The sequence below is a fragment of the Cydia pomonella genome, chromosome 5 (assembly GCF_033807575.1).
Source record: "Cydia pomonella isolate Wapato2018A chromosome 5, ilCydPomo1, whole genome shotgun sequence".
In the NCBI taxonomy this organism is placed as follows: domain Eukaryota; kingdom Metazoa; phylum Arthropoda; class Insecta; order Lepidoptera; family Tortricidae; genus Cydia; species Cydia pomonella.
In genome coordinates this window covers 18,799,748-18,823,967 of record NC_084707.1, presented here as the reverse complement: position 1 = coordinate 18,823,967, position 24,220 = coordinate 18,799,748, and the positions used below count along the sequence as shown (strand labels likewise).

At 38.2% G+C, this 24,220-nt stretch overlaps 4 protein-coding genes across 13 annotated transcripts in view; 2 read left to right on the top strand and 2 right to left on the bottom strand.

Annotated features, from left to right (window-relative positions):
• The window catches only part of LOC133517977 (piezo-type mechanosensitive ion channel component), a 78,525-nt gene extending 74,003 nt beyond the window's left edge, over positions 1–4,522 (top strand). For all 10 annotated transcript variants that reach the window (XM_061851492.1, XM_061851495.1, XM_061851493.1 and 7 more), the window contains 3 exons: positions 1,479–1,582; positions 2,096–2,237; positions 2,349–4,522. In XM_061851492.1, coding sequence (XP_061707476.1) covers positions 1,479–1,582; positions 2,096–2,237; positions 2,349–2,501 — 399 coding nt within the window. In that variant the 3' untranslated portion in view covers positions 2,502–4,522. The remainder of the gene's footprint in view (positions 1–1,478; positions 1,583–2,095; positions 2,238–2,348) is intronic.
• On the bottom strand, positions 4,512–8,300 carry LOC133517978 (DNA-directed RNA polymerase II subunit RPB2). Its single transcript, XM_061851503.1, has one exon. It carries the CDS (start codon positions 8,126–8,128, stop codon positions 4,598–4,600), a length of 3,531 nt encoding a protein of 1,176 aa, XP_061707487.1. The 5' UTR covers positions 8,129–8,300; the 3' UTR covers positions 4,512–4,597.
• Positions 8,301–8,795: 495 nt separating this feature from the next.
• Positions 8,796–21,234, top strand: LOC133517981 (LIM domain-containing protein jub). The gene is made up of 6 exons (XM_061851507.1): positions 8,796–10,436; positions 13,435–13,604; positions 14,113–14,175; positions 14,847–15,012; positions 17,028–17,168; positions 18,592–21,234. The coding sequence occupies exons 1-6, from the start codon at positions 8,951–8,953 to the stop codon at positions 18,699–18,701; spliced, it is 2,136 nt and encodes a 711-aa protein (XP_061707491.1). The 5' UTR covers positions 8,796–8,950; the 3' UTR covers positions 18,702–21,234.
• Positions 21,164–23,926, bottom strand: LOC133517990 (uncharacterized protein C18orf19 homolog A). Its single transcript, XM_061851524.1, has 3 exons — positions 23,410–23,926; positions 23,183–23,328; positions 21,164–22,089 (listed from the first exon to the last, which is right to left on the bottom strand). The coding sequence occupies exons 1-3, from the start codon at positions 23,778–23,780 to the stop codon at positions 21,851–21,853; spliced, it is 756 nt and encodes a 251-aa protein (XP_061707508.1). The 5' UTR covers positions 23,781–23,926; the 3' UTR covers positions 21,164–21,850.
• Between the last annotated feature and the right edge of the window lie 294 nt (positions 23,927–24,220).

Genomic DNA, 24,220 nt, shown 5'->3' with positions numbered 1-24,220 from the left:
TAAACCCCTAGAGAATTGAAAAGAAGGAGTGAAGATTGCCTCTGAACTAAATGATGGCGCGAATTCGGGTAGAAGCCAGGTAAGATAAGTTACAATATACCCGCCAAAAAAAAAAAAAAAAATGTTTGAGCAAATGTTTTTGCCGCTAAGTCTCCGAAATAAAGTGCGTGAATGGCGACACCGTATGTGTTACTACATGTGATAAATGCTAACCTCTTCGGACAAGCTAATCGTATAATTATGATCGAACTTCACTTCAGGTAAGTTCGTTTAATCATTAAGTGGTCATTACACGAATACGGAAGGTGGAGATAAGGAACGAAATCTCCATGTACCAAAAAGAGTCATCAAAAAACTTTAAATAGGTGGCGCTGCAATACCTAGAGTACTTGAACAAAAAAATCAAATCATAGACAGCGCATTTCACTCTGTCAATAACGCCTAGGTTCTTAGCTACTCTAGCGCTACTCTGGAGAGATTTGGAACTATTATTTATAGCTGACAGCTGGACACTTTTGCAACAGTTCTACCATAAGAGATGCCACTCCTCTAAATTCCACACTCCATATTCACGAAGTATCGAAAAGTGCCAAACAGATACTGCGTGAATGCACAAATGCGTTTTTGGGGAATAGACTAAAGACTTGTCTTGACAACTATAAGGTAGGGTTTTAAAGATGTGTGCACGACCCTTTAAATGACAAATAAAAGTACGGGAGTAGAAAAAGATAATAAAAAGGTACACGGCGGGAAGAAGTTGATAACTCGAATATAAAATTGAAGAAATTCGAGCATAATAGTAGTTTATGCGACTGCTACATAATGCCTAATTATGTTACATACACTAATTTATCTACACACATATTATAAACTTTCTATGATATATTCAGTAACCCAAATTACAGCCAACATTGGCGCATCGTTGCTCTTTTGGCGGTATCGCTCACTTTAAACAAAACTTTTGCTATAGTTACTTTAAAAACAACAAAACAAACTCATTTTATCCTTGAAACTAATTAAAATATAAACTGTACGTTAAATGGCGTTAAATGAAAACGCATTCGTAGGTAATTGTTTTTAATTCGGCAAAATTGTATGCAATTTACATTTCATGTCCAAATAAAAAGGCATCTCGGCTGATATTAGAATAGAGGTCGAATAGAATAGCTTTTTTCCAGATATTCGAAATTTAAATGTCATTACCAAATCGATTTTGATGTAGTAATGAAGCAAATACGACCGTTGGCTACGGCCAATACCAGCGTCAAGTCCATAACAAAGAAAAAAATATATAAAAAAAACACAGATAATAAAATTGTTGTAACAAAACAACAATCCTAAAAATCAATCAATCAATCTTAATGTTGGCCATTATTTACGGATTTTTAAGGCATCATAGAAGGTTTATGATATATGTGTAGATAAAATAGAATTACGTAAGGTTAAAGATGTGCATAACAAAATAGTATCTCTTTCAGGACGAGCTGCTGAACATACCAATGAACAGTTGCGACATGCTGGTCATGTTCACGTTCAACGACAAGCTGTTTCCAGAGACGCTCAACTTTATTTCTGGCGGAGGGTAATTATTGGTCTTCTACCATGGTTCTATTCTTTTTCTACCACGGCTTCTTTTACAAACTTTTATTTAACTTGCAATGTAAAATCTTGCAAGTTAAATTTGACCCACTTCCCGGTTTCCGATGAAGCTGAAAATTTGCATACATATGTAAGTCGGGTGACAATGCAATATTATCGTACAATTGAGCTGATCTGGTGATGGAGACAGGAGGTGGCCATAGCAACTCTGTGATAAAACAACGCAATTTAATTGTATTTGGGGTTTTTTTAGAATTGTCTCGATGAATACTAGTTGCCTGTGAAAAGATAAGTACGGTCAGCGATAAAAGCTTGTACCAAAAATGACACTTTTGCCCAAAAACTTATTTCCTTTTTGGGTGGTTTTGTACTTATTTATGATTCTCATATATGTTGTAAGTTTCCATTTTATTGTGATAAATTGCTCATTGTCTATACATTTAACTAGATTTCGTTGTAAAATTCAACATGTGTCAACAACCCTATTGTTTGCCAGGATAATCGGTCTGTACACGACGTTCGTGTTCCTGGCGTCGCGGCTGCTGCGCGGCTTCTTCTCCGGCATCTACACCAAGATCATGTTCGACGACCTGCCCAACGCCGACAGGGTGTTGCAGCTCTGTCTGGACATCTACTTGGTAAATAAAATCTGTTTCACGTTTCAAATCGAAGTACAATTTCGTACCGGTCAACGTGGGCTACGGTGGTGTGAGCATTATTTAAAATAATCCTCAACAAATTGTATTCAGGTCCGAGAAGCCTTGGAACTCGCGCTCGAAGAGGACCTATTCGCGAAACTAGTGTTCCTGTACCGGTCGCCGGAGACCATGATCAAGTGGAGCCGGCCCAAGGACGACGACGCCGACGAGCAGCGCGCGCTGCCGCCGCTGCCGCGCAACTGAACGCTGCCGGCGACTTCGCTCCTCATCTTTATTGCTATGTGATAAGGTCCGTCACAGCTAGTAATTATCTTATGTTTTCAACGTAAAAATAATGTGAGAATCTCAATGTTTACTTGCTAACTTGGCGTCCTGACTGAAAGTAGCACTACTCGCACAGTACAATGGCGCCCGTAATGTATTGACGTTACGCCTGACGTCGTACGTAGTAATTTAACTAGGTATGCGGTGGAGTTTACAGACATCTTTACAAGCCAACGTTCCAAAAATATATTTTCACGACCTTATTGTCAGTGTCTTCGAGGCGTGAAGATGTTTGTGAACTCGACTGTTCCAGGTTGATGGGCATCTTAGTGACTCAGATAATTTAATTTTCACACTAACTACTAGCTTTTCTGCAAAGTCGACACATGCACACATACATTTACAAGGAAAATAATTTACCTTTTAGTAAAGCCTGTGATCAGCAGTGGGTCATAGGTAATAAGCTAATGATGTTAGTTAAGTAATTATCAATTGGCGTCACCTAATTTGTTCTAGTCGTCCTTATAACAACTTTTAAAATTAACGAATTCACTTGACATTTAAACTATTACGTCCACCCTTTTTTATGAACAAAAATGTTAAACATAAAATACGCTTAAGTTTCCATAATTTTACATGTCAATGCAGTAATTTACATGTGTATTAAACACATAAGTTGTACAGCATATATAAGAGTAACTGCTGTACTTCAATAAGTGCGTAGATGAAACTCGAATTGTTTTAAACCTACCTACTATGTAAATTCACTCCAAATACTTAGGTCGCTTTAGCTGTTGCACTCATAAAGGTAATACAATCTTGTAGTGGTCGTTGGTTCGCGATAGTCATGTGTTCGCTATCAAAAGAACCTAGGTATATTTTAAGGACTCGTCATATTTTTTGCGTTCTAAACTAAATAATCTCTCCTCTCTTGCAACTGAAGTACTACATTATTTTTCTCAAAATTTCTGTAAAATACACATAAGATAGCTATAGGCACTTACATAAATTATTTTCATGCATTATACTTAGTACTACCTTAGTACCTACCAACCGCAAAAATAAGCTCTCTGTAAATTGCTAGTTTCCTTTAGCATTTAAAAAAAGTCGGCGTTGTAAATTTTGTTATTATTGTCTTTCGCTTGTTTTATTATAATTATTGCTCACTTTATTGATTTAATTTATCGTACCCGTTGTCCCAGGGATGGACAGTTTGCGGTATTACAGCCTGATTGCGAGACATTCTGTTGCGGATGTTTTTTTGCATGTAACTGATTGCAATAAGAGTCCGTTTGGTTTCGCAATTATATTGTTGCGTTGGTACAGTTACTGTACATAAGAGCAAACCACGTCTATTTATTATTTTCCTAACCAAAGTAAGGGCTACCTGTAGGTATTGCTGCTTAGCCTGTGAAATATATTGTTAATTCTAATATATATTTGTATTTTTGTTACTTGTTTCGTATTTTAGTATCGATAAATTATGATGATAAAAATCACGCACTTCCATGAAAAAATATTAATATATACAAAATATACCTCAAGATCTTAATTTGATTATTGCATTTGATACTGTACTTATAGTATATAATTATTATAAATACCTTCGCGTAGAGCTATTTTAAGCTTGTAACCCGTATGATTTATGTCAGCACAATAGGTACAGTCAACGTCAAATACTTTGTAGCAACCAAAGTAGCCAAATAGTTCGATACACCATATATTTAGTATGGTATACCGAACTATTTGGCCACTTTGACTGCTACAAATTATTTGACGCTGACTGTACTATTATTTATATAACGGTATGAAGGAATCATGTCCATTACTGTCATTGTATTGAAACTAATACTTTGAGCTTTAAAGTTCCAAATGGCTTCACGCGAGGGTAATTATTTAGAAATTCTAGGAGTATTGTCCACTTTTATATTGTTGTGTTAAGTAAGATGCATTTAAATGTTGTCGATTTGTGATAATAAAACTAGAATAAAACATTGAAATATTGTTTTATTAATTACCAATCCATTACAAAGTTATGTCTTATATAAAATAATTCACTTAACTTAAGTAGATGTCTAGGTGACGACCATCAATCTAGGGGCAATGTTCATTGACATGAGTTCTTGGAACAGTAACTTGGCTGCGTAAGGCAGACGAATTTGCGATATCTGCGTCTTGTTCTTACAGCCTTTGCATTCAAATGTATTGTTACGTAGGTTGGCTATGGCGATCAAACCACAAAAGTTGCAGACGTGAATACGATAGGGATCGGAGACCTCGAAAAGACGTTCACGTAAGAATTGCGCTGCACCGTGAGCAATTTGACAATCACGTTCCATTTCTCCGAAACGCAGGCCACCGTCCCTGGCTCTGCCCTCCATAGGCTGTCGTACTAGAATCTGCACGGGTCCTCTCGCTCTAGAGTGAATTTTGTCGTCTACCATATGTTTGAGACGTTGATAATAAGTGGGCCCTAAGAAAACTTGAGCATTTATTTTTCTCCCAGTATGGCCATTGTACATTACTTCATTACCTCGCAGATGGTAGCCATATTCCTGCAGAAGGGACGAGATTTTCTGCACGTTTACAGCGTCATTAAACGGTGTGGCATCACCAATTTCGCCTTTGTTTGAAGAGACCTTTCCTTGAATACACTCGATCAAGTGACCAATTGTCATACGAGACGGGATGGCATGGGGGTTAATAATAATGTCGGGAGTCAAACCTTCGCAGGTGAAAGGCATGTCCTCTTGTCTGTATTGAATTCCACAAGTACCCTTTTGACCGTGACGTGAAGCAAATTTGTCTCCGATTTGTGGGATTCGGACGGACCTTACACGAATTTTGCAGAACTTGTAGCCTTCGCTATTTAACGTCAACATGACTTGATCTACGATACCGGTCTCACTGTTACGTAAGAATGTGGACGCATCACGCTTTGTATAGCGTTTAGTTGTTCCTTCGAGTTCATCGTCATTTTCAGGTAAAGTTATTGTTTTACCTATTACCACGTCATCTCCTGAGACACGAATACCAGGGGCAATGATGCCATCCTCATCTAATTTGTCATACAAAGCATTCCTCATGCCTTGACAAGTCTGTCTAGTCGGTTTTTCAAATTGTTCTTCTTGATCGCCAATACGTTTTGACTCAGAGTCTTTATAAGAGCGATAGAACACTGATCGGAAGAAGCCTCTTTCCACAGCAGATGCATTTAAGATGACACTGTCTTCCTGATTGTAACCAGTGTAACATAAAATAGCTACAATTGAATTGATGCCCGCTGGCAGTTCTCTGAATCTCAAGTACTCCATGGACCTTGTTGTTACCAGTGGTTTATGAGGATAATACAGCACATGGGCGAGAGTATCCATCCGGACATGGAAGTTGGTGATGTAAACTCCCATAGCTTGTTTACCCATAGCACTTTGGTATGTGTTTCTGGGACTTTGGTTGTGATCAGGGAATGGAATAATTGAAGCACACACTCCCAATATCATAGCAGGATGAATCTCGCAATGTGTGTACGTCGAACAATAGGCATACTCTTTTATTTGTGCCAAGTCATCAGGACTCATTGCAATCATTACTGTTTCCTCTTCCAAAGTGTCAATGTATTCTACGACACCACTGGCAACCAAATTTTGCCATCCATAATTATTGTAATCTCTTTCTTTGAGACTGTCAATGTGCTTTTTCTTCAATAATAAGGCTCCATTTTCAACAATTAATAATGGACGGCAAATTCTACCCGCATCAGTGTAGATTCGTATTTCCCTGTCTCTAATATCGCGAATCATGCTTACTTCAGAAACAATGATATCCATTTGGCGTCGAAGCTTACGCAATGTAGCCATCAACTGTTCAGGATCACGGTGAATACCTACCCAGCACCCATTTACGAATATCTTAGTTGCATCAGCTATGGCTGATGGAGCAATTTCTTCCAAGTTTTCCATGGACCATTCTTCCAAGAACTCTAGAATGGGAGAAGGTTGACTTCCTACAGAAATGTAAGCCATCAAAGCCAGGTTTTTTACAAGGCCTACAGCAGCTCCCTCTGGAGTTTCAGCAGGACATATCATTCCCCATAGAGTATTATGCAACTGACGAGGTTTTGCCAACTTGCCGTCACGTCCGATTGGTGAGTTCACACGCCGCAAATGTGAGAGTGTCGAAGCAAAGGTCAATCTATTCAACACCTGAGACACTCCAGCTCTAGCTTGATGAGCCTTCTTCTGATCTCCCCAGTTGCCAGTAGCAAGGGAATATCTAAGGCCATCTGTGATTATTTTTGTTTTGATAGCCAACTCCAGATTGAAATCTTTTCCCCTATCAATGAATTTTTGGGCATACATGCGAACTTCCTTCAACAAGTTTTTGAACAGACCTCTGAATAAGAAAGCTAGAAGTGGCCCGGCTAAGTCTAATCTCTTATTTCCATAATGATCTCTGTCATCCAATTCTCGCCGTCCAAGAGCTGCAAGTAACAATCTGTGCACCATGTAACCCAGAAAATATGCTTTTTTTGTTTCACAAAAGTCGGAAACTCCAACATGAGGCAACATTTCTTTTTGTAAGATTTCTCTAGCATATTTAATACGCTTCTCCTTAGTAACACCAGGTCGGGCACCTCGAGATCCAATAAAATTAAGTGCAACACCCTGTTCTTGGATAACAAAAGCTTCATCAAGTGATGGTTTAACCATCTCCATCATTTCAGGATCATCAAAGTCGTAGATAATGTGTTCAAGAATATCTCTGTCTGCCACAAATCCAAGAGCTCTAAATACAATCATGATTGGGATTTCTTGTTTGATATAGGGCACAATGGCAATAATCCTCTGTCCAATTGCAGATTTTTTGATGCTCTGACCACCTCGAGCCATCATATTCACCCAAAGAGTGGATGTAGGCCTGGAACTGTGCTCCAAGCAAGATCTTATTTCAGTTTTGTAGGCATATTTTCCATCTTTCATGCTAAATACATACACTGTATTTGTTGCCATTTTCTCTTGGGCTATCAATACCTTTTCTGAACCGTTAATTATAAAATAGCCACCTGGGTCAAGGGGGCATTCATTCAACTCAGTCAAATCTCTGTCAGTTAAATTGCTAAGTAAGCAATATGTTGATCTCAGCATAATAGGAATTTTGCCGATGAATGTCTTCTGATGTTGTGTCTCAATGGGATCCTCATTTTCCTTTACAATGGTTTTAGTTATGTCAACATATAGTGGAGCAGAATAGGTCAGATTACGAAGTCGAGCTTCATTTGGCATCATAGGTGATGGTGCACCATCTTTTTCCCAATGAGTAGGTTTGGAGAGGTAAATTTGATCGAATTTCAGAAGGTATTTTGGTGGTACCTCTATTTCTCCCGAAGAATGTTGTGCTTCAGCTTGTAACTCTATAGGTGGCGAATCCTCTACGATGCGTTGCACTGACATCTGAATAAACTCATCAAAACTATCCAATTGTTGACGTACTAAACCTTTTTCATCAAAGTATGCGTTGATGACAATCCAGCAGGCTTCCTGCCAGAGTTCAGACGAAATTTCTTCAACGTCTTCCTCCTCGTACTGATCATCTTCCGTGTCGTACATTTTGATTGCTTGCAGTTACAATTTATAGTTGGAAACCAAAGCTAGTAAAGGGATTACTGCGTGGACACGCAGTTATCCCTTGTTATAAAATGAAAGAATGTCGTAAAGTATAACGCGTCTTACGTGCTTGTATGCTATACAATACCGGCCGTCGGCCATTAGCCGAGGGAAATTAAATGAAATGACGCGTTGCGATGTTGCGGTAAAAGGAAGTGTTGCCATTTTGCTAAATTAAATTCACTCTACTTAATCTAATTTTGCCTAATGCTTCCAAAACAGGATAAAAAATGTAAGTTAAAATTAAAATAAATGTACACGTGCTTTACAGTAACTTTTTTATACGAAAAAATGTCTAAATCAAAAATAATTAGATTTCGCTTTTTTATATATTTTTTTGCTTAATTGTTTTAAAATGTAAATTTATGGTAACATTTTTTTGACATTATTACTTTTTTATTCGAGTGACTTTGAACATCACACATGCAGCCAGCCGAAAGATAAAGGTGTGAATTTTATCAAAACGTTTATTTTATTTGTGTTATCTTAAAGTTACTACCTATATATCCGAAATTTTATTTTTTTTGTAGAACAAGGTACATATCATAATATCCTATTACCTTTGAATTTGGCCTTGATATTCTCTACGGACACGAACACAAAAGAGCAGTTTTAATAGCGTTGTGTGGAACGACCTTTATACTAATCGGATTTGATGTTTTGTTTGAGGTTTTCTTTGCAAAAGCAAAAGATTATGATTCACGTATCTAAATGAAGTGTTGATCATTATTTAGGCAGTTTTAACGATTAGTCTGTATATAAATAATGGATCCTTCGAGAAGAAATAACTTTGAAGATCAGCGGTGCATCCTAGGACTACAAGATTTGAAATTATCCAACAAAGATGAGGACGGCACTGAGCAAGCGCACGGGGCTGCAACATCGAAAACAAATTCTCTCGCCAAGGCTCGGCCTGTGGGAGCGATCGAAAGCTTCGTTTTGGACAACACTCAGACTAATAGACAGGATTACAGTTTTTACGAACGTTCAAACGTGATAGCATCTTCAAAGTTCGCGACTCCAAAGCGTGTAGAAACGATAGCGTCGATCAACAAACGCGATATAAACACGGCGGCACTCCCCGCGAGCCCAACACGATCCATCGATAGTAAGTCGCAGAGGTCGCTCAGTTACCAAACTGAGGATCTGTACGAGATCCCTGCAAATCCAAATTCTCAGTTTCCACCTCCTGTGTATGAAAACATAGAATACTACGGTGAACAGCGATCACAGCAGCCGCCGTACTTCCACCAGTTGTACCAGGCCGGCGCGCCGCCGCCACCGCCGCCGCCCGTTTCCGACGGCTACTACGACACGCGCTACAGCAAGGCTCAACCGCAAGTACCTGTCAACGCTAAGCCTAAACATAACCCCACTGTCTACGAAAATATGCTCTGTTCAGATGCTGATAAGAAAAACGAATATAAACCTCTTCAGAAGAATGAGCAACGTTTTGTCCAGCAAGGATCAATGCCAGGGCCACAAGTACCTAATACTACATCCAACAGGAGCATTTCTCAGTTGTTAATGAATGACAAAGGCATATCAGAAAAGACTCCTCCACCGCCTCCATATAATTCCTCCCAAGACAGCTCTAGCAGTGATTACACAGTTATGAAATCGGCTCCACCTAAATACACAGATGTCACAGCTCTTCTTAAGAATGGCAGTGCCTCCAGTTTTGACAGTAAAGTTGTTCCATCAACTGCTATTTATGCCTCAATAGCCCCAAGTGCTCAGAGGCCTAAGGCTCATTCTGCTACTGAAGTTCAACAAAACCCCAAGTTTTATCACTCTAAGCCTAATCCAGGAATTGACAAGCCACCAGCTATAAATGGTGGATTTGCAAAGCCACCACCAGTTAATCGGATGCAGATAGTGGATGATACAAATGGTTCAGACTATGTCTGCATGAGTGGAGGGTCCCCAGCTACAACAGTTCCCACAACAAGAGATAACATGTCATCTGGCTCGGAATCTGTAGGATCTCGTAACTTAGTGTCGGGTTTGCCATCCCTGTGCTCCCCAGCAGCATCACCAGCACCAAGCCCAACACCAAGTTCCGTATCGGGTGTATCAGGCGTGTCGGGTGGCTCACGCGGTTCGGGCGGACGCGGGAAAAGCTTGTTGCCATATAGCATCACTCCACCACGCCCTGCAGGGCCCAGTGAGGCACAGCGCAAGATTGAGGAGCTCACAAGACAGCTTGAAGAAGAAATGGAAAGGCAGGATGAGGAAGGCGAATACTTTGGTGAGGATTACTTGGACCCATATTATTGTGTTTACAACCTACAAGTATTTTGATAAAGATAAAGATATTTTATTATTCAAGTAGGCATATTACAGTGCGCTTATGAATGTCAAATAAAGCTACACTGGCTCTAACCCTACACCTCTGACCTGAGAAGATTTAAATCCCCCCTCAATTGGAGGAGGTTATCCCAATATGGATAGGCAAGAAACTCTGCAGGACACATCTTTTCAAAACAAAATTAATTCATTATAAGATGTAATAATTAACATGCATTAAATAAGTAAGTTTTACTTACTTAATCATTTATTGCATACCATGGTACAATACAAGTTGTTACAAGTGATAAAAGAGTTCCCATGGCACCCCGGTGGGGTATGGCAATTTCCTTAAAACTACATAAGGCTACTTATATCTAAAATATGATTTTTCTTAACTAATTTGTTTAACAATTGTGAAGCTACCACTATATAATATCTATATCGTTGTCCTGCATGAATTCGTCTATGGAATAGTATGATTTTTTTATAAGGATAGTCTTGAGTTGATTTGCAAATAAATGTACTTTTTGTATATTTTTTATAACCTTTGGTAGCTTATTATATATTTTTATCGCGCGGTAATATGGGCCTTTTTTAAATATATCTAATCTGGGAGAATTAAGATGTCCTTACGGCTCACTTTTATTATATTGGAAAAGATTTATATTGTTTTTTACGAAGGTCGTTATTTCTAGAATGTATAGTAAGGGGAGGGTCAATATTCGAAGATTCTGGAAATGAGTTTTACAATTTTTAGTCTGGTGCGGAGTGTTAATTAATATGCGAATTCATTTTTTTGCATAAAGAGCTCCGTATAGACCGTAGCTCAACCAGGATTGCACATATGCGTAGTACAGACAAGGCGCAGTTGGTGTGTGTGTATGCTGAAGGCGAAAACGAAAGAAGATAATTTTGATTTTATTTTTGCTATATGTTTTTTCCAGTTGAGATGGGTGTCTATAGTTATTCCTAAAAGGTTGCATTCAGCCTCTTCTTGGATGTTCAGGTCCTTTAGAACTGGTGTTAGATCAAGAAGTCGTTTTTGATATCCTGGTCTAAATTGTATTGTTTTTGTTTTGGATGTGTTTATTACGAAGTTGTGGTCTCGTAGCCACTCCGATATATTAGTGAACGCTTCGTTTATACTTGAAAAATCCCCTCCGGCCGTTCTGGCAACTAAGTTTCGCAACCAGTTGTTGAAAAATAAGAAATAATCTTGTTACGCAACTCGTTAGAGTAGTTTTCGTGTTTAAAAAGGAGGGATATATCGTCCGCGAATAGGATGCATTTATGGTTAGTGACATTTGGGAGGTTGTTGATATATATTAAGAATAACACACATCCAAGGACACTCAACAAGGATACTCTGTCGTACGCTTTAGACATATCCAGCAGAAGACCCGAGAGCGCTATGTTTATTTTTATTTTTTAAGGTATTCTAGTATAGTTTGTATGTATGAGTAAACTGCGAGCGTAGTAGAGCGTTTTTTGCGAAAAGTAAACTGGTTTTCTTCCAGCAAATCATATTTTTCTAAAAATGTATAGATTCGGTCTGCCATGCATCTTTCAAATATTTTTGATATGGTAGGAAGGAGGGCGATAGGTCTATAGTCGGTGAGGTTACTTTGTCTTCCACCTTTTTTAAGGATGGGTTTCACTGCAGCTATTTTTAGTTTGTCCGGAAAACAACATTCGTTAAAGGACTGATTACTATAGAAATCAGATAAGAAAAAATAGAATTTAGATTACTATAGAAATCATGCAATTACATACAGTAGCTACTTTTCTTTATAGAAATTTGATTAAAAATATAAATATGTCATATCAAATCATCTCTTTTAGAAAACATATCGAATTCTTACAGAAGGAAGAGAAAAATAAAATGAATAAAGAAATGAGAATATACATTATATAAATCTGACTGATTGCTATATCTACATAAAATATTTGATCTGCTTTCTTACCTGAGCTGCATCACAAATATAACTCTACACATAATACAATGATTTTTATTGCTACTTGTTTATACAGTTTCTGGTTTGGACCATGCATGTTTGTCTGTCAAGTAGTCCTCGACTCTGTAACAAGCCTTTAACATCAATGACTTTTTTAAGTAATTCTTACGAGTTGGCAAGGGTATAATCTTAAAGCATCGTGAGGTAACTGGTTATAAAAATGAATGCATTGCCCAACAAATGACTTTTGTACTTTGCGGATACAAAACTTTCTGATAGAAAGCTTATTTTTAGTTCTAGTGTTATTGTTATGGACATCAATAACACTAGAAATAAAAATAAGCAATTCTTAGTGAAGGAGTCTAGATTCTTAACAACATAAATAATACTATCATATATGTATACAATATAGATGTATTGGGATTTGTGATTTGTAGCATGTAGGCGCCGCGCCCGAGAAGTAGTTGTATATACGCTTATGATGATGGTATCCTGTTATCCCTCATCAGGGACATAGGGCTCTCAGAAGGGAATTTTCACGGTCCAGTGCGGCCTCCTCCAGCTCTGCCCAGCCGAGGCCAACTGATGCAGCCTCCTTTTCCACTGTGCGCCTCCAGGTGGTACGTGACCTTGTCCTCTTTTTTCGGGAATTTTCCAAGTCTGCCCTTGCTTTGATTTTTGGCCTTCGTAAAACATGGGCTATCCAGCGCCAGCCATTTCCGCAGAAGTATCTCCTTATTATTGGAGATGGCCCGTGGCCAGAAGACTCCTACGATTCGCCGCAAACACTTGTTTACAAACACCTGGAGTCTACTGGTAATGTCTGGTTTGACGGGCCTTGTTTCGCACACATACATGAGAACCGACTTTACGTTCGAGTTGAAAACCCTTAGCTTGGTGCGAGTGATGACTGTGGAAGTCCATACGGTATTTTACTTTATTAATTATTTGTCTAGCTTTTAAACATATCAATATAATAATAATAATAATATTGTGTTGCAGGCATCTGCCACACTTGCGGCACAGGCGTCACCGGCGCTGGACAGGCGTGCCAAGCCATGGGTAACCTGTACCACACCAACTGCTTCATCTGCTGCTCGTGCGGGCGCGCACTGCGCGGGAAGGACTTCTACAACGTGCACGGCAAGGTGTACTGCGAGGAGGATTACTTGGTAAACAAATAAAAAAATCTAGACTAGACGCAAGCGTCGCGCGGTGCGGTAATCATACGTTATTGCGCTCGAGCAAATGTATGAACGGCCTTGACGGCGCGCCGCTTTGTGTCCGGTCCGCGACTAACCAGCACATCACAGGATGTGCCACCATGATAATAAGAATAAGAAAGTTTTTATTGTCCACTGTGTAGGTATACATATAGATGATCTGTACAAAAAATGATATCAACAGCTGCCCTTTGCGAACATACAATATAATTCTTAAAACTACTTATAAACTAAATATACACTACATTAACTAATTATTTACATTTTGTCGCCACATTGCATCGTCGTAAAAAATCTTTAAGATTGTAGTACACTTTCACATACACAATATTAACATGAATAAATAACATAATAATGCTAACAAATTAATTGAAATGGATGTGTAGGATAGTAGTAGGATGCATGTGTAGCTTTGTTTGGAAATTATAAGTAAGTTTTTTTTTCTATTACCTTTTAGTATTCCGGATTCCAACAGACTGCAGAAAAATGTGCAATATGCGGCCACTTGATCATGGAATTGGTAAGTAATTACTGTTAATAGTATAAAGTATTTTTTTTAAACAAGTTTTGAAGTAGGTTTGATTTTGCCTTGAGGCTAAATGTGTAAATTAATTACTTACCACCGAAAAGTCTGAAACAAACAGTATTTTTAATATTTGAAAATGCTGATCTTTTTCCTCGCGTTGTCCCGGCATTATGGCCACGGCTTATGGGGTCTGCTTGGCAACTAATCCCATGAATTGGCTTAGGCACTAGTTTTTACTGAGGGTGAATTAGGCTTAACTGGATTAAGTCTCGTTTCCTACCAATGTTTTTCTATCACAAAAAAGCGACTGGTAAATATCAAATAATATTTCGTACATGAGTTTCAAAAAACTCATTGGGACGAGCCGGGGTTTGAACCCGCGACCTCTGGATTGAAAGTCACCAGTTCTTACCACTAGGCCACTAGCGATATGTTGTTAAAATTACATTGGGCCTTAAGGCGACTCTCAAAAAACCGCGAGGAGTGGCGCCGCCTGGAGGAGGCCTATGTCAAACACAGCCTGACAAAAAGTAAAAACAAGTAAATAAATGGATACTTGTATAACTATAAAAGAATATGTAAAAATTATGTTAGTAATAAAGGCTATTTCAATTCGATTCACAATTATAATATATGATTTTAACATAATGATTCCTTGTTTTAAGATCCTGCAAGCGATGGGAAAGTCGTACCACCCGGGTTGCTTCCGCTGCTGCGTCTGCAACGAGTGTCTGGACGGCGTGCCCTTCACCGTGGACGTGGACAACAAGATCTACTGCGTCAACGACTACCACCGCATGTTCGCGCCCAAGTGCGCCAGCTGCGGGAAAGGTATAATTCATCCCATATTATAATCATTCACGGTAAAGCGCTTGATACACCTTACCATAAAGAAATAAGTAAGCGTAGAGCACTCCATACATCACTTTACTTACCAAAACGCTTATTTTCGTAGTCCACATCTAGCGTCAAGTAGCGCATTTATCAGTGCCGCTACTTGACACTAGATGTAACGAACGAAAAGTACCGTAGTCGTGTAAAAATGTACAAAAGGCGACAGTGCATACCTGTTATTTGAAAACATAAGCCCAAATATGGAAATTCACAGCGGTGTGCCTCAAGGATTTGTCCTTGAACCTGTGTTGTATATAATATACACATTTGACCTGCCTCATAATCTCCATTGCAGCGTCAGTATCTTTGCCGACCACACGAAGATATTTTCTAACTCTCTACACGACTTCGACCGACTCCAAAAAGATCTAGACGAGATAGCAAAATGGTCAAAGGGATGGCTTATAAGCCTGAATGGTGAAAAATGTACAGTGCTACAAGTTAGCTACGCCCTAGAACCAAACTTACACCAGTTAAAGTGCAAACGGACTTGAGAGTCAAAATTATTGAAAACCTCAAGTGGGAAGAACATCTAACAACAATTACCAAGAGCTAAATCCTTGATCTACCTCGCTATAAAAGCCTTTGGAATCGTAACGCCAAAACTCATGCTTAAGATATATAACTTATAAGACACATGTTAGATCCCTCTTTGAGTACGCTTTTCAAGTCTGGAGTCCTTATTTCGTCAAAGATGTTGAGATGCTTGAGAAAGTGCAACATAGTTTCACAAAAATACCGAAACAACTGAAAAACATGTCTTAATAAAGAAAGATTTAAAGTACTGAAGCTCACAACATTAAAAGATCGTCGAGAGCGCGGAGACCTGATCGAAACGTTTAAAATTCTGACGGGACACTACGATATAAACCAGTTTCAAGACCTGTACAAGCGCAATAGTAACACCCGTCTACGAGGCCACCAATATAAGTTAATATCTGAACTGTCTAAAAACCCCCGCAGACATTTTCTCAGCAACAGAGTGGTCAAAGCGTGGAACAAACTACTAGAAGACGTTGTCTCAGAACTGAATATCAATCAGTTTAAGAACAGGCTAGACAAATACTTAACCAGCGCAAAGAATACATTTTAAGTGAAGATTACTCATATACAGGCAACTATCAGTTGTTTCGACTGCCTGCCTGATTAATAAATAATAATAATATGGGAGTGTGATAGCGACATTACCTAGTTTCGTTCGCTACGGCGCAAACGATTGGCATCTTGGCTAGGTCCCCTGATCCCTGATATACTCAAGTACGAGATCAATCTCTTTCAAAACGTTGGTGATAAAATGCCATGATAAGATTGTTCCTCAAAGTATTTGTATGCTACCGCAATCAGATGCTGTGATAATCACGTAATCTTACATGTCATTCATAAAACATGCTTTTATTGTCGACTGTATCTACCTACTTTACGCCCCCTAAAATAGGCTATTTTTGGCTTATTTTGGATCCACCACTTGGCTCCATGCAAGCTGTTTGAACGATGCCACAAAACAAAATGGAATGGCATTCGATTTCAAATCTTACCAGTAAAAGATACAATATTAAATGTGATAGCATTTCAATTTGAGTTGTGCTACTATTCTCGATAAGTAGCTTCAGATCTGTTACAAACTGGGTTGAATACATTTACAGATTTTATTAGTTAGTTGGTTTGCATACAATTTTATGTATGTGCTTCAGCCTTTCCAATATATCTGATGGCGATTGTACAGGGAAAAAATCATTCATTTTTTATGGCTATCTCGTATACATTAGTCTCATACATATAACGCACCTGCTATTTCAATGGCCTGTAGCAAAGTTATCAAATGGGGGCAATCCATGCTCACGGGCTCTCGGTCAAATTGGAGCCCGTGGTATTTTTCCCGCTTTGCCACCCTATATTCTATAGTTACGCCACTCGAGACTAGAAGCGCTAAGTTAACTATTGTTCTGTTGCAGGCATAACCCCAGTAGAGGGCACGGACGAGACGGTGCGCGTGGTGTCCATGGACCGCGACTTCCACGTGGACTGCTACATGTGCTGCGTGTGCGGCATGCAGCTCACCGACGAGCCCGACAAGCGCTGCTACCCGCTCGCCGGTCAGTATATGTATAGGGTCTTACCCTGAAGTCCCCTGGGTCTAATTTGCCAGTCAAAAATCGACTTTCGGGTTTAAAATTTAGAATCGAATTGTGATAACGCTTCCGTGAGACCCAAGGGCTATATGGAACAAGGCCGATTTTAAACTCAAAGTTCTCGTCGGATTTTTATTTTTTCTAGGGCTCCGTAGCCAAAATGGCAACCCTTTTAGTTTCGTCATTTCCAATACTTAATTTACTCTTTGGTCATGTCCGTCTTTATCCGTGTGTCTCAGCCATTTTACTCGGTAAATATAACATCCCATCAAAAACATTTTCATGTAAAATTTTGCCACGACGAATTGTTCTCGATAGCGGGTCTAGTACGTAGTACATACATTTATGGCAGTGACCATAACCAACCGTACGGATCGAATGTGGCGTGAGGCAGGGCGGGCTGACCTCGCCTAAATTGTTTAACTTGTACATAAACGCCCTTATAGAGGAGCTGAGCAGTACCCGTGTCGGTTGTCACATAGATGGAGTGTGCGTCAACAATTTAAGCTACGCCGACGACATGGTGCTGCTCGGCGCCTCGGCGTGTGGGCTCGCCAAACTTATCTGTATTTGTGAACGATACGCGGCGAGCCAAGGGTTGGTATACAACGTCAGCAAGAGCGAATGCGTTATTTTTAAGGTCAAGGGTAATTGCCCGCCATTGTTCCCACCGGTTAGATTAAATGGCCAACTAAATATCGTTGATCAATTTAAATATTCAGGATATTTGGTGAACGCTGACCTTAAAGACGACGCGGATATTGAGCGCGAGTGCAGAGCGTTGTCCGTCAGATCGAATATGATAACCCGCAGGTTTGCTCACTGCTCTAAGTTCAGAGCCTACTGTACTAGTTTTTACACAAGCAGCTTGTGGGCAGACTATACGTATAAACTGTAATGCTCTGCGCGTTCAATATATCAACCGTACCGGGTGCTGATGGGGATTCCTAGATTCTGTAGCGCGTCAGGGATGTTCGCAGAAGCACGGGTAAACTGCTTTTACACCACGATGCGCAAGCGCGCCACATCTCTGGTGCGCAGAGTTCGGGCTAGCTCCAACAGCATCCTGACCGTGGTTGCGGACAGGGTTGATGGCATATATTTAAACAACTGCTGCATGACTCATGTGCGCAGGAATAAGTGAGTACGTAAGCGGAGCGTATTTTCGTGAAACTGATTTTTTTGGGGAAATCTGCTTATTTATTAGAAGCACGATTTGTAGTATATAGTTAGATGTAATTAAATACTTATGTATATACTAACATTAGTTTTAAGATAAAAATTGACACTAACACAAAATGATCCAAGTTGGTCGTGAATAAATAATTTAATTTAATAAGTCCCACAGCTGTTGTACTCGCAAACGTCTGAGTGTGTGTTGTTGCAGGCAAGCTGATGTGCCGCGCGTGCCACCTGGCCACCATCGGCGCGGCGCCGGGCCCCGGCCAGCCGCCCGCGCCGCGCCTGTCGCCCGCCTCCTACCAGTACATGGGATAAGCGCGCCACTCACTAACTCATCCCGGCTCTAATTTCACTAAAAGCGAAATACTTTCGAGCACTGCGCGACTGCAAACCTCAACTTGTGGGCTCAATTTCGGTCAACTCATAAATATCTAATGGAGCCAGGCGGGTTTGCCCAACTGCCTCCTCTAGAAAACAAAATTTTTAACTAAATGTATGCCCCTCCCCTTGGCCATCGGCAATATGAACTAAACCCCCTCCCCCGGCCTATCAGCTGGCGACGTCCTTGAACACTGCAATGTTCTGCCGCCAGAGGCAGCACTAGCACAAACTAGAGTAACGTACACTACCGTCAAAAAGTTTAAGACCAAACACAATTTTTAGTTTCATATTCAGGAACACGTTAGATCGGTAACCCATTTGTTTTGCAAGTAGACAACGATCTCAAACATTTACCAAAGATCTGTAGAGGCTACACAGCTAATAAAGAACAGCAAGGTGTGTTAAAAAACAATATGGCCACCGCAATCACCAGACCTTAACCTGATCGAGCTTTCATGGGATGAACTCGCCCATAGAGTCCGAAAACAATGTCCGACATCAGCAAAAACTATAGAAGATACTGCAATATCAGTGGAAATCCATAAGCCAAGAAACGCTACTACACAAACTTGTAGAAAGAATGTCAAGATTACTCTGTAGTCAAAAATTGTCAAGGATTTTTCGATGAGAAACGGTGAAAAAAATTGTTTAACGCTTTATTTTTCGGATTGTAGGTATCTACTGCAAAGTAGTATTTTCGTAAATAAATCATTAAAATGATTATTTGTATATTCTGTGTTTGGTCTTAAACTTTTTGACGGTAGTGTATATATATTATATACTACGCCTTAAACAGATTTTTGTAAATTTAACAGATTATGTCTTAGGAATAAATATGACATTGATGCATTAAGGCAGTATGGTCACAGTTTGTGCTAGTGTTATCTACGCAGAGTTCGCGTAATATTCCTTATACCTACATATAATCATATCGGGATTCCTGCAAAGAAGATTGGATGATACTAACTATAATGCATAATGGCTAAAAATTTGTTGTCCTTTGTTAAGTTTTTAGTTCTTAATTGCTCTATGATCATATGAAATTTTAGAGTTTACTTTATGTAAAGAAAATATATCAATATCCAGTTCTGAGCCGTAAACGATCAAAATAATGTTTGATGCTAATTTAAGACTAATATGTGCAGCTTGGTACTATTTGTATGCATTTGTTTTTAACCTGGCAGTTGGCCATGAAGAATATTTTTACTACATATTTAAAATACACTTTCAGGTCAATTCGAATGTGCACTGACATCAAACCGATATTAGAATCATATCAGTTAGCTGTCACGCGCGTTCATTTCACTCAAACTTGTTCGCACAAGTGTTAGTGCGAGCGAGACGCCCGCGCGGGTGACAGATAACTGATATGATTCCAATATCATTCTAATATCGTTTGATGTCAGTGCACGTTCGAATTGGCCTGTTTATTATGTGCTCTCTTTGCTGTTTTAAATAAAACCTTGAAGTGACGAAAGACTATGTATATTATATACCTATTAAAAGGCTCAAATAATAATTACGGCATATGTTCCATTTGACAATGAATTGATTTATATTAGTACATAGGCTTAAGTTAATGGTGATAAAAATGTTGACAAAAACTAAGTATTAGATGTTCATATATACACAACGCGATTTAAGTCGATAAACATTACGGAAATGTAATGTATTTAGTTATAATTTTAAGTCAGCAAATAGGCTAATCTGTTTAATATTTCTTATATGTAGCAAATTACATGTATATGTATAATGTGATTAGTTGGAGCCAACAGTGGCACAAGCCTATTATATATGTGATATCGATAGATTTACTGCTCTAATCCTTTGGCGTAAGTGTGTCTACTACACTGCAAACGATGAGTGAATTGCTGTTGTACACTTTAATAATCGACTATTATGCCATTAATATTAATATTTTGACTTGAAAACAGTTTTATGCATTTTTTTCCACAAAATGATCTGCAATATAGTTCGTGTCATCCACGATGACACGCAGATTTGTCAAATCTAACCTTTAATAACATGACATTACGAGTCAAGGCACGCGTCTTCGTGAATGACACGATCTAATTACTGATGACACAGATTACTAATGGTTATCGATGGCATTTAATGGAACATTTTGTGCCACTAGAAGCGTCAGTGTTGCTATGCATTTATTACGTTTTAAATAAAACGCCATATGACAGCACATCTGGTGATGAACTCGGGTCTGTGGCAATGAAATGAAAATGGTAAATTCAATGTCATCTCCATACATTTATGATGGCGCTCCTATACATTCCAGTTCCGTGCTGTCTTGTTGTGTACTTAATTTTAGGTTGTTTTATAATCTGTACATATTGCTGAGGAAAAATGTGATTATTTAGCCCTTTTATACAAAATAAAAATGGTTTGTTAAGGCATAACTTTTTAATATTTAAATAATAATATTTAAACAATAAATATTTCAAAATTTAATAAATTGTTTAATAATTTAAATGGATCCTATTTTATAAGTAACCTTTCACACTCACTACTCTCCTTTGGCCCATATATAAATTTATATAGTAACAGTGAAATTCATTCAAATATATTCGTTTCTATGAAATCCTTATTGCCTTAAAAGGACAGTCACATAACCCACACTTTACAAATAATATCATGAATTTTTACTATCAACTACTGCAAAACTAGGTCTTCAGAGTAGATACTTAATTAAAACATAATATTTTGTAAAATGGAAATTCAAGAACAATACTTATAATTTACATTGTGCATCACAGAAGTGTAAACACTTTCTCATACAACAACTACTAGCTTATGTTGATTTAGTCATTGCCTAGCAAAGTGAGTTAGGTCTCAGCCGAGTCTTAAATGTTCAAAATTTACTATATTGTCAGATGACATCCATAACCATGTAACTACAAAAAAATGAACAAAAATGAACCTTGTTTTGACACTACTTTGGTTCACTATGGCTCTGATCTTGTCATAGTAATTAGTGAGGTTGGTTGTGACCTGACGATATGTAGAAGTTTTAAATGTAACCGCTTGGGCCAAGTCCTAACTCACAACACAAATAGTATATTTAGTGAGTCTCACATTTTCTTGACTTTATTCTTCATGTTTCGTATTTCGGTTTTATATCGTCTCATTTCGTCCATAACCTTTGTTCCCTGCTGCCGCATCTGTGTTCGGTAGTGGGCCTTACTCTCATTGAATCGGTCTTGAAAGTCTTCTTTTCTTTCTTGTAGCATTACCTTGAATTGCTGTCTTGATGGCACCGGTTTGATCAAGCCCAGTGCTGTTAACTTTCTAATAGCAAGGGTTGTGCCACCTTGAATATTGAAACCATTATCATTTAAGATTATCAGTTCAGTCAGTCAGTGAGAGGAGGGGATTTTCCTGGGATCTTAAAGACAGGTCGCCAATTTGGAAAAACACTTTTCTTTTAAAGGGTATTTTTAGATTCTGGTGAAATCAAAGGAACTCTTCAAATGTTACAGGCATACCTATAACTATCTCCCTACAAGGATGTGGGTATTTACTCTTGGAAAGCATCTATGACAATGAGGTTGGTTTTCATTTACACAACTTTTGGAAAGAAATCAAATTATTTTTATCAAATATTTTTATTTATGTTTTTTTAAGTTGTCACACTACTATATATAAATTATAAACTGAAATCGATGTAATATATTAACCTTTCCCTTTACCTTTCCAATGCATACCTTGTCCTATATATGTCCCAAACAATTTGGACTGTAATTTACAATTTCAAGATAATAAATTTGGTTACAAATTATTGATAAGGCCTCTAGTGGCCACTGGATCCAGCTTTTGCCACTTTTAAATATATTACATCTATTTCAGTTTATAATTCTTTTTTGTTTGTAAATAAAGCACTATTATTATTATTATTTGTTAAGATTATTGATGTTAACTGTTTGACTCCTCCCATCCAATATTATACTGATTTCATTTTTCTTAATTTTTAGGTGTTTAAATATTAATTATTAAGTTTATTTACATGCTTTTACAATATTAGAGTTTAAGGGTTGATAATATTTGAATAAATAACAGTATTAATGATGATATGGATCATTTACATGCATAAGTTACCTACAATTGAACAAATGAAGGCTACAAAAGGGAAATATGTGATAATGAAACCAACTTTATTGGTTAAAGTTAATAAATTTCTGGTTTTAAGCATTTGTTTTACAAAGAACAGCTATAATTTAAAATGATCATGATCAGTTTCATTTGACCATCCATTTTCCAGAATGCTGATCTGCATTAGTAGGTATAGAGCTCAAATTATTAATTAATTAGAATTCAATACTAACTGTATGGATCCAAATTCCAGCACATGAGAGGTTAATTTTATAATCTTAATGGTAAGTAAAAAAATCTTATATAATATTTACCAACAGTGACTGCATATCGAAGGGGTGTGGCTATTTTATACAGAGCAAAAGTAAGTGCATAATAGCCCGCAGACGAGTTTTTCAATGGCTCTAACAGTTTTTCACTGATCCCCATTGCCTCTAGCATAGGTATTATATCTACACCACTGAAATATAATAGTTATAATTAAAAGACTGAAAAATATATCATCAAATTTGAAAAAAATTACATTTCATTGATTTGTTACCTTCTCACAGTATAATAGAAAGAACCCAACCAAACCGCAGAAGTAGCCATGTGCACTGGTACTAAGACATACCAGTAGTTTTTGTACATATCCTTAAACTTTTGGAAAAGCCCTTGTTTTTCTGGAGGTGTGGGTTTCTCGGGTGTGTCACAGGCATTGCTCCCTTCAGGTTTAACGTAATTTCGTATTTGACATGATGATATACTATTACGCTTCACGCTGTTCAATGTATTCCAGGCTGGGTTATTTTGATAGCTGATACCACTAGCTAAAATCCGGATTGGATATTGGTTTGCACTACATCTCACCGGCGTGGTTATATTTAGGAAGCAATGTGTTTGTCTATAAAATAATTTAAGAGAATGAGACATACTTTCAGAGTGAAAATCTCATAGGCTCATTATAATAGTCAATCAATTAAAACAAATGTTTTACGAATTTATGAAACTTGTTGAAAACTGCATGAAAAATTGAAAACTGTACTTTTGCCTCTGTCAACTTTGTCATTTTGACGTATCATGCCATGTGAAGTTTGTTTTTTGCGTAGCTGGTAAATAGCGTTCCAGACATGTTTTTAAACTTTTTTCAAAAGACGCGTCTGTTTAAATATTTCCTTATATTTTCATTCTGTTGGCTGTCGATGATTTGAAAGCCTTTGTCGCGGTCCGGTACGCCCGTCTGTTATAGCTTTAAAGGGCCACATCTAGTGATGGCCGATTGACCCTTAACCATAATAAATTGAACCGTAAACCGTAACGGACGGCTACAGTTTTCGGTTCATTTCATTAACGTTTCGGCCAACACTGTATGG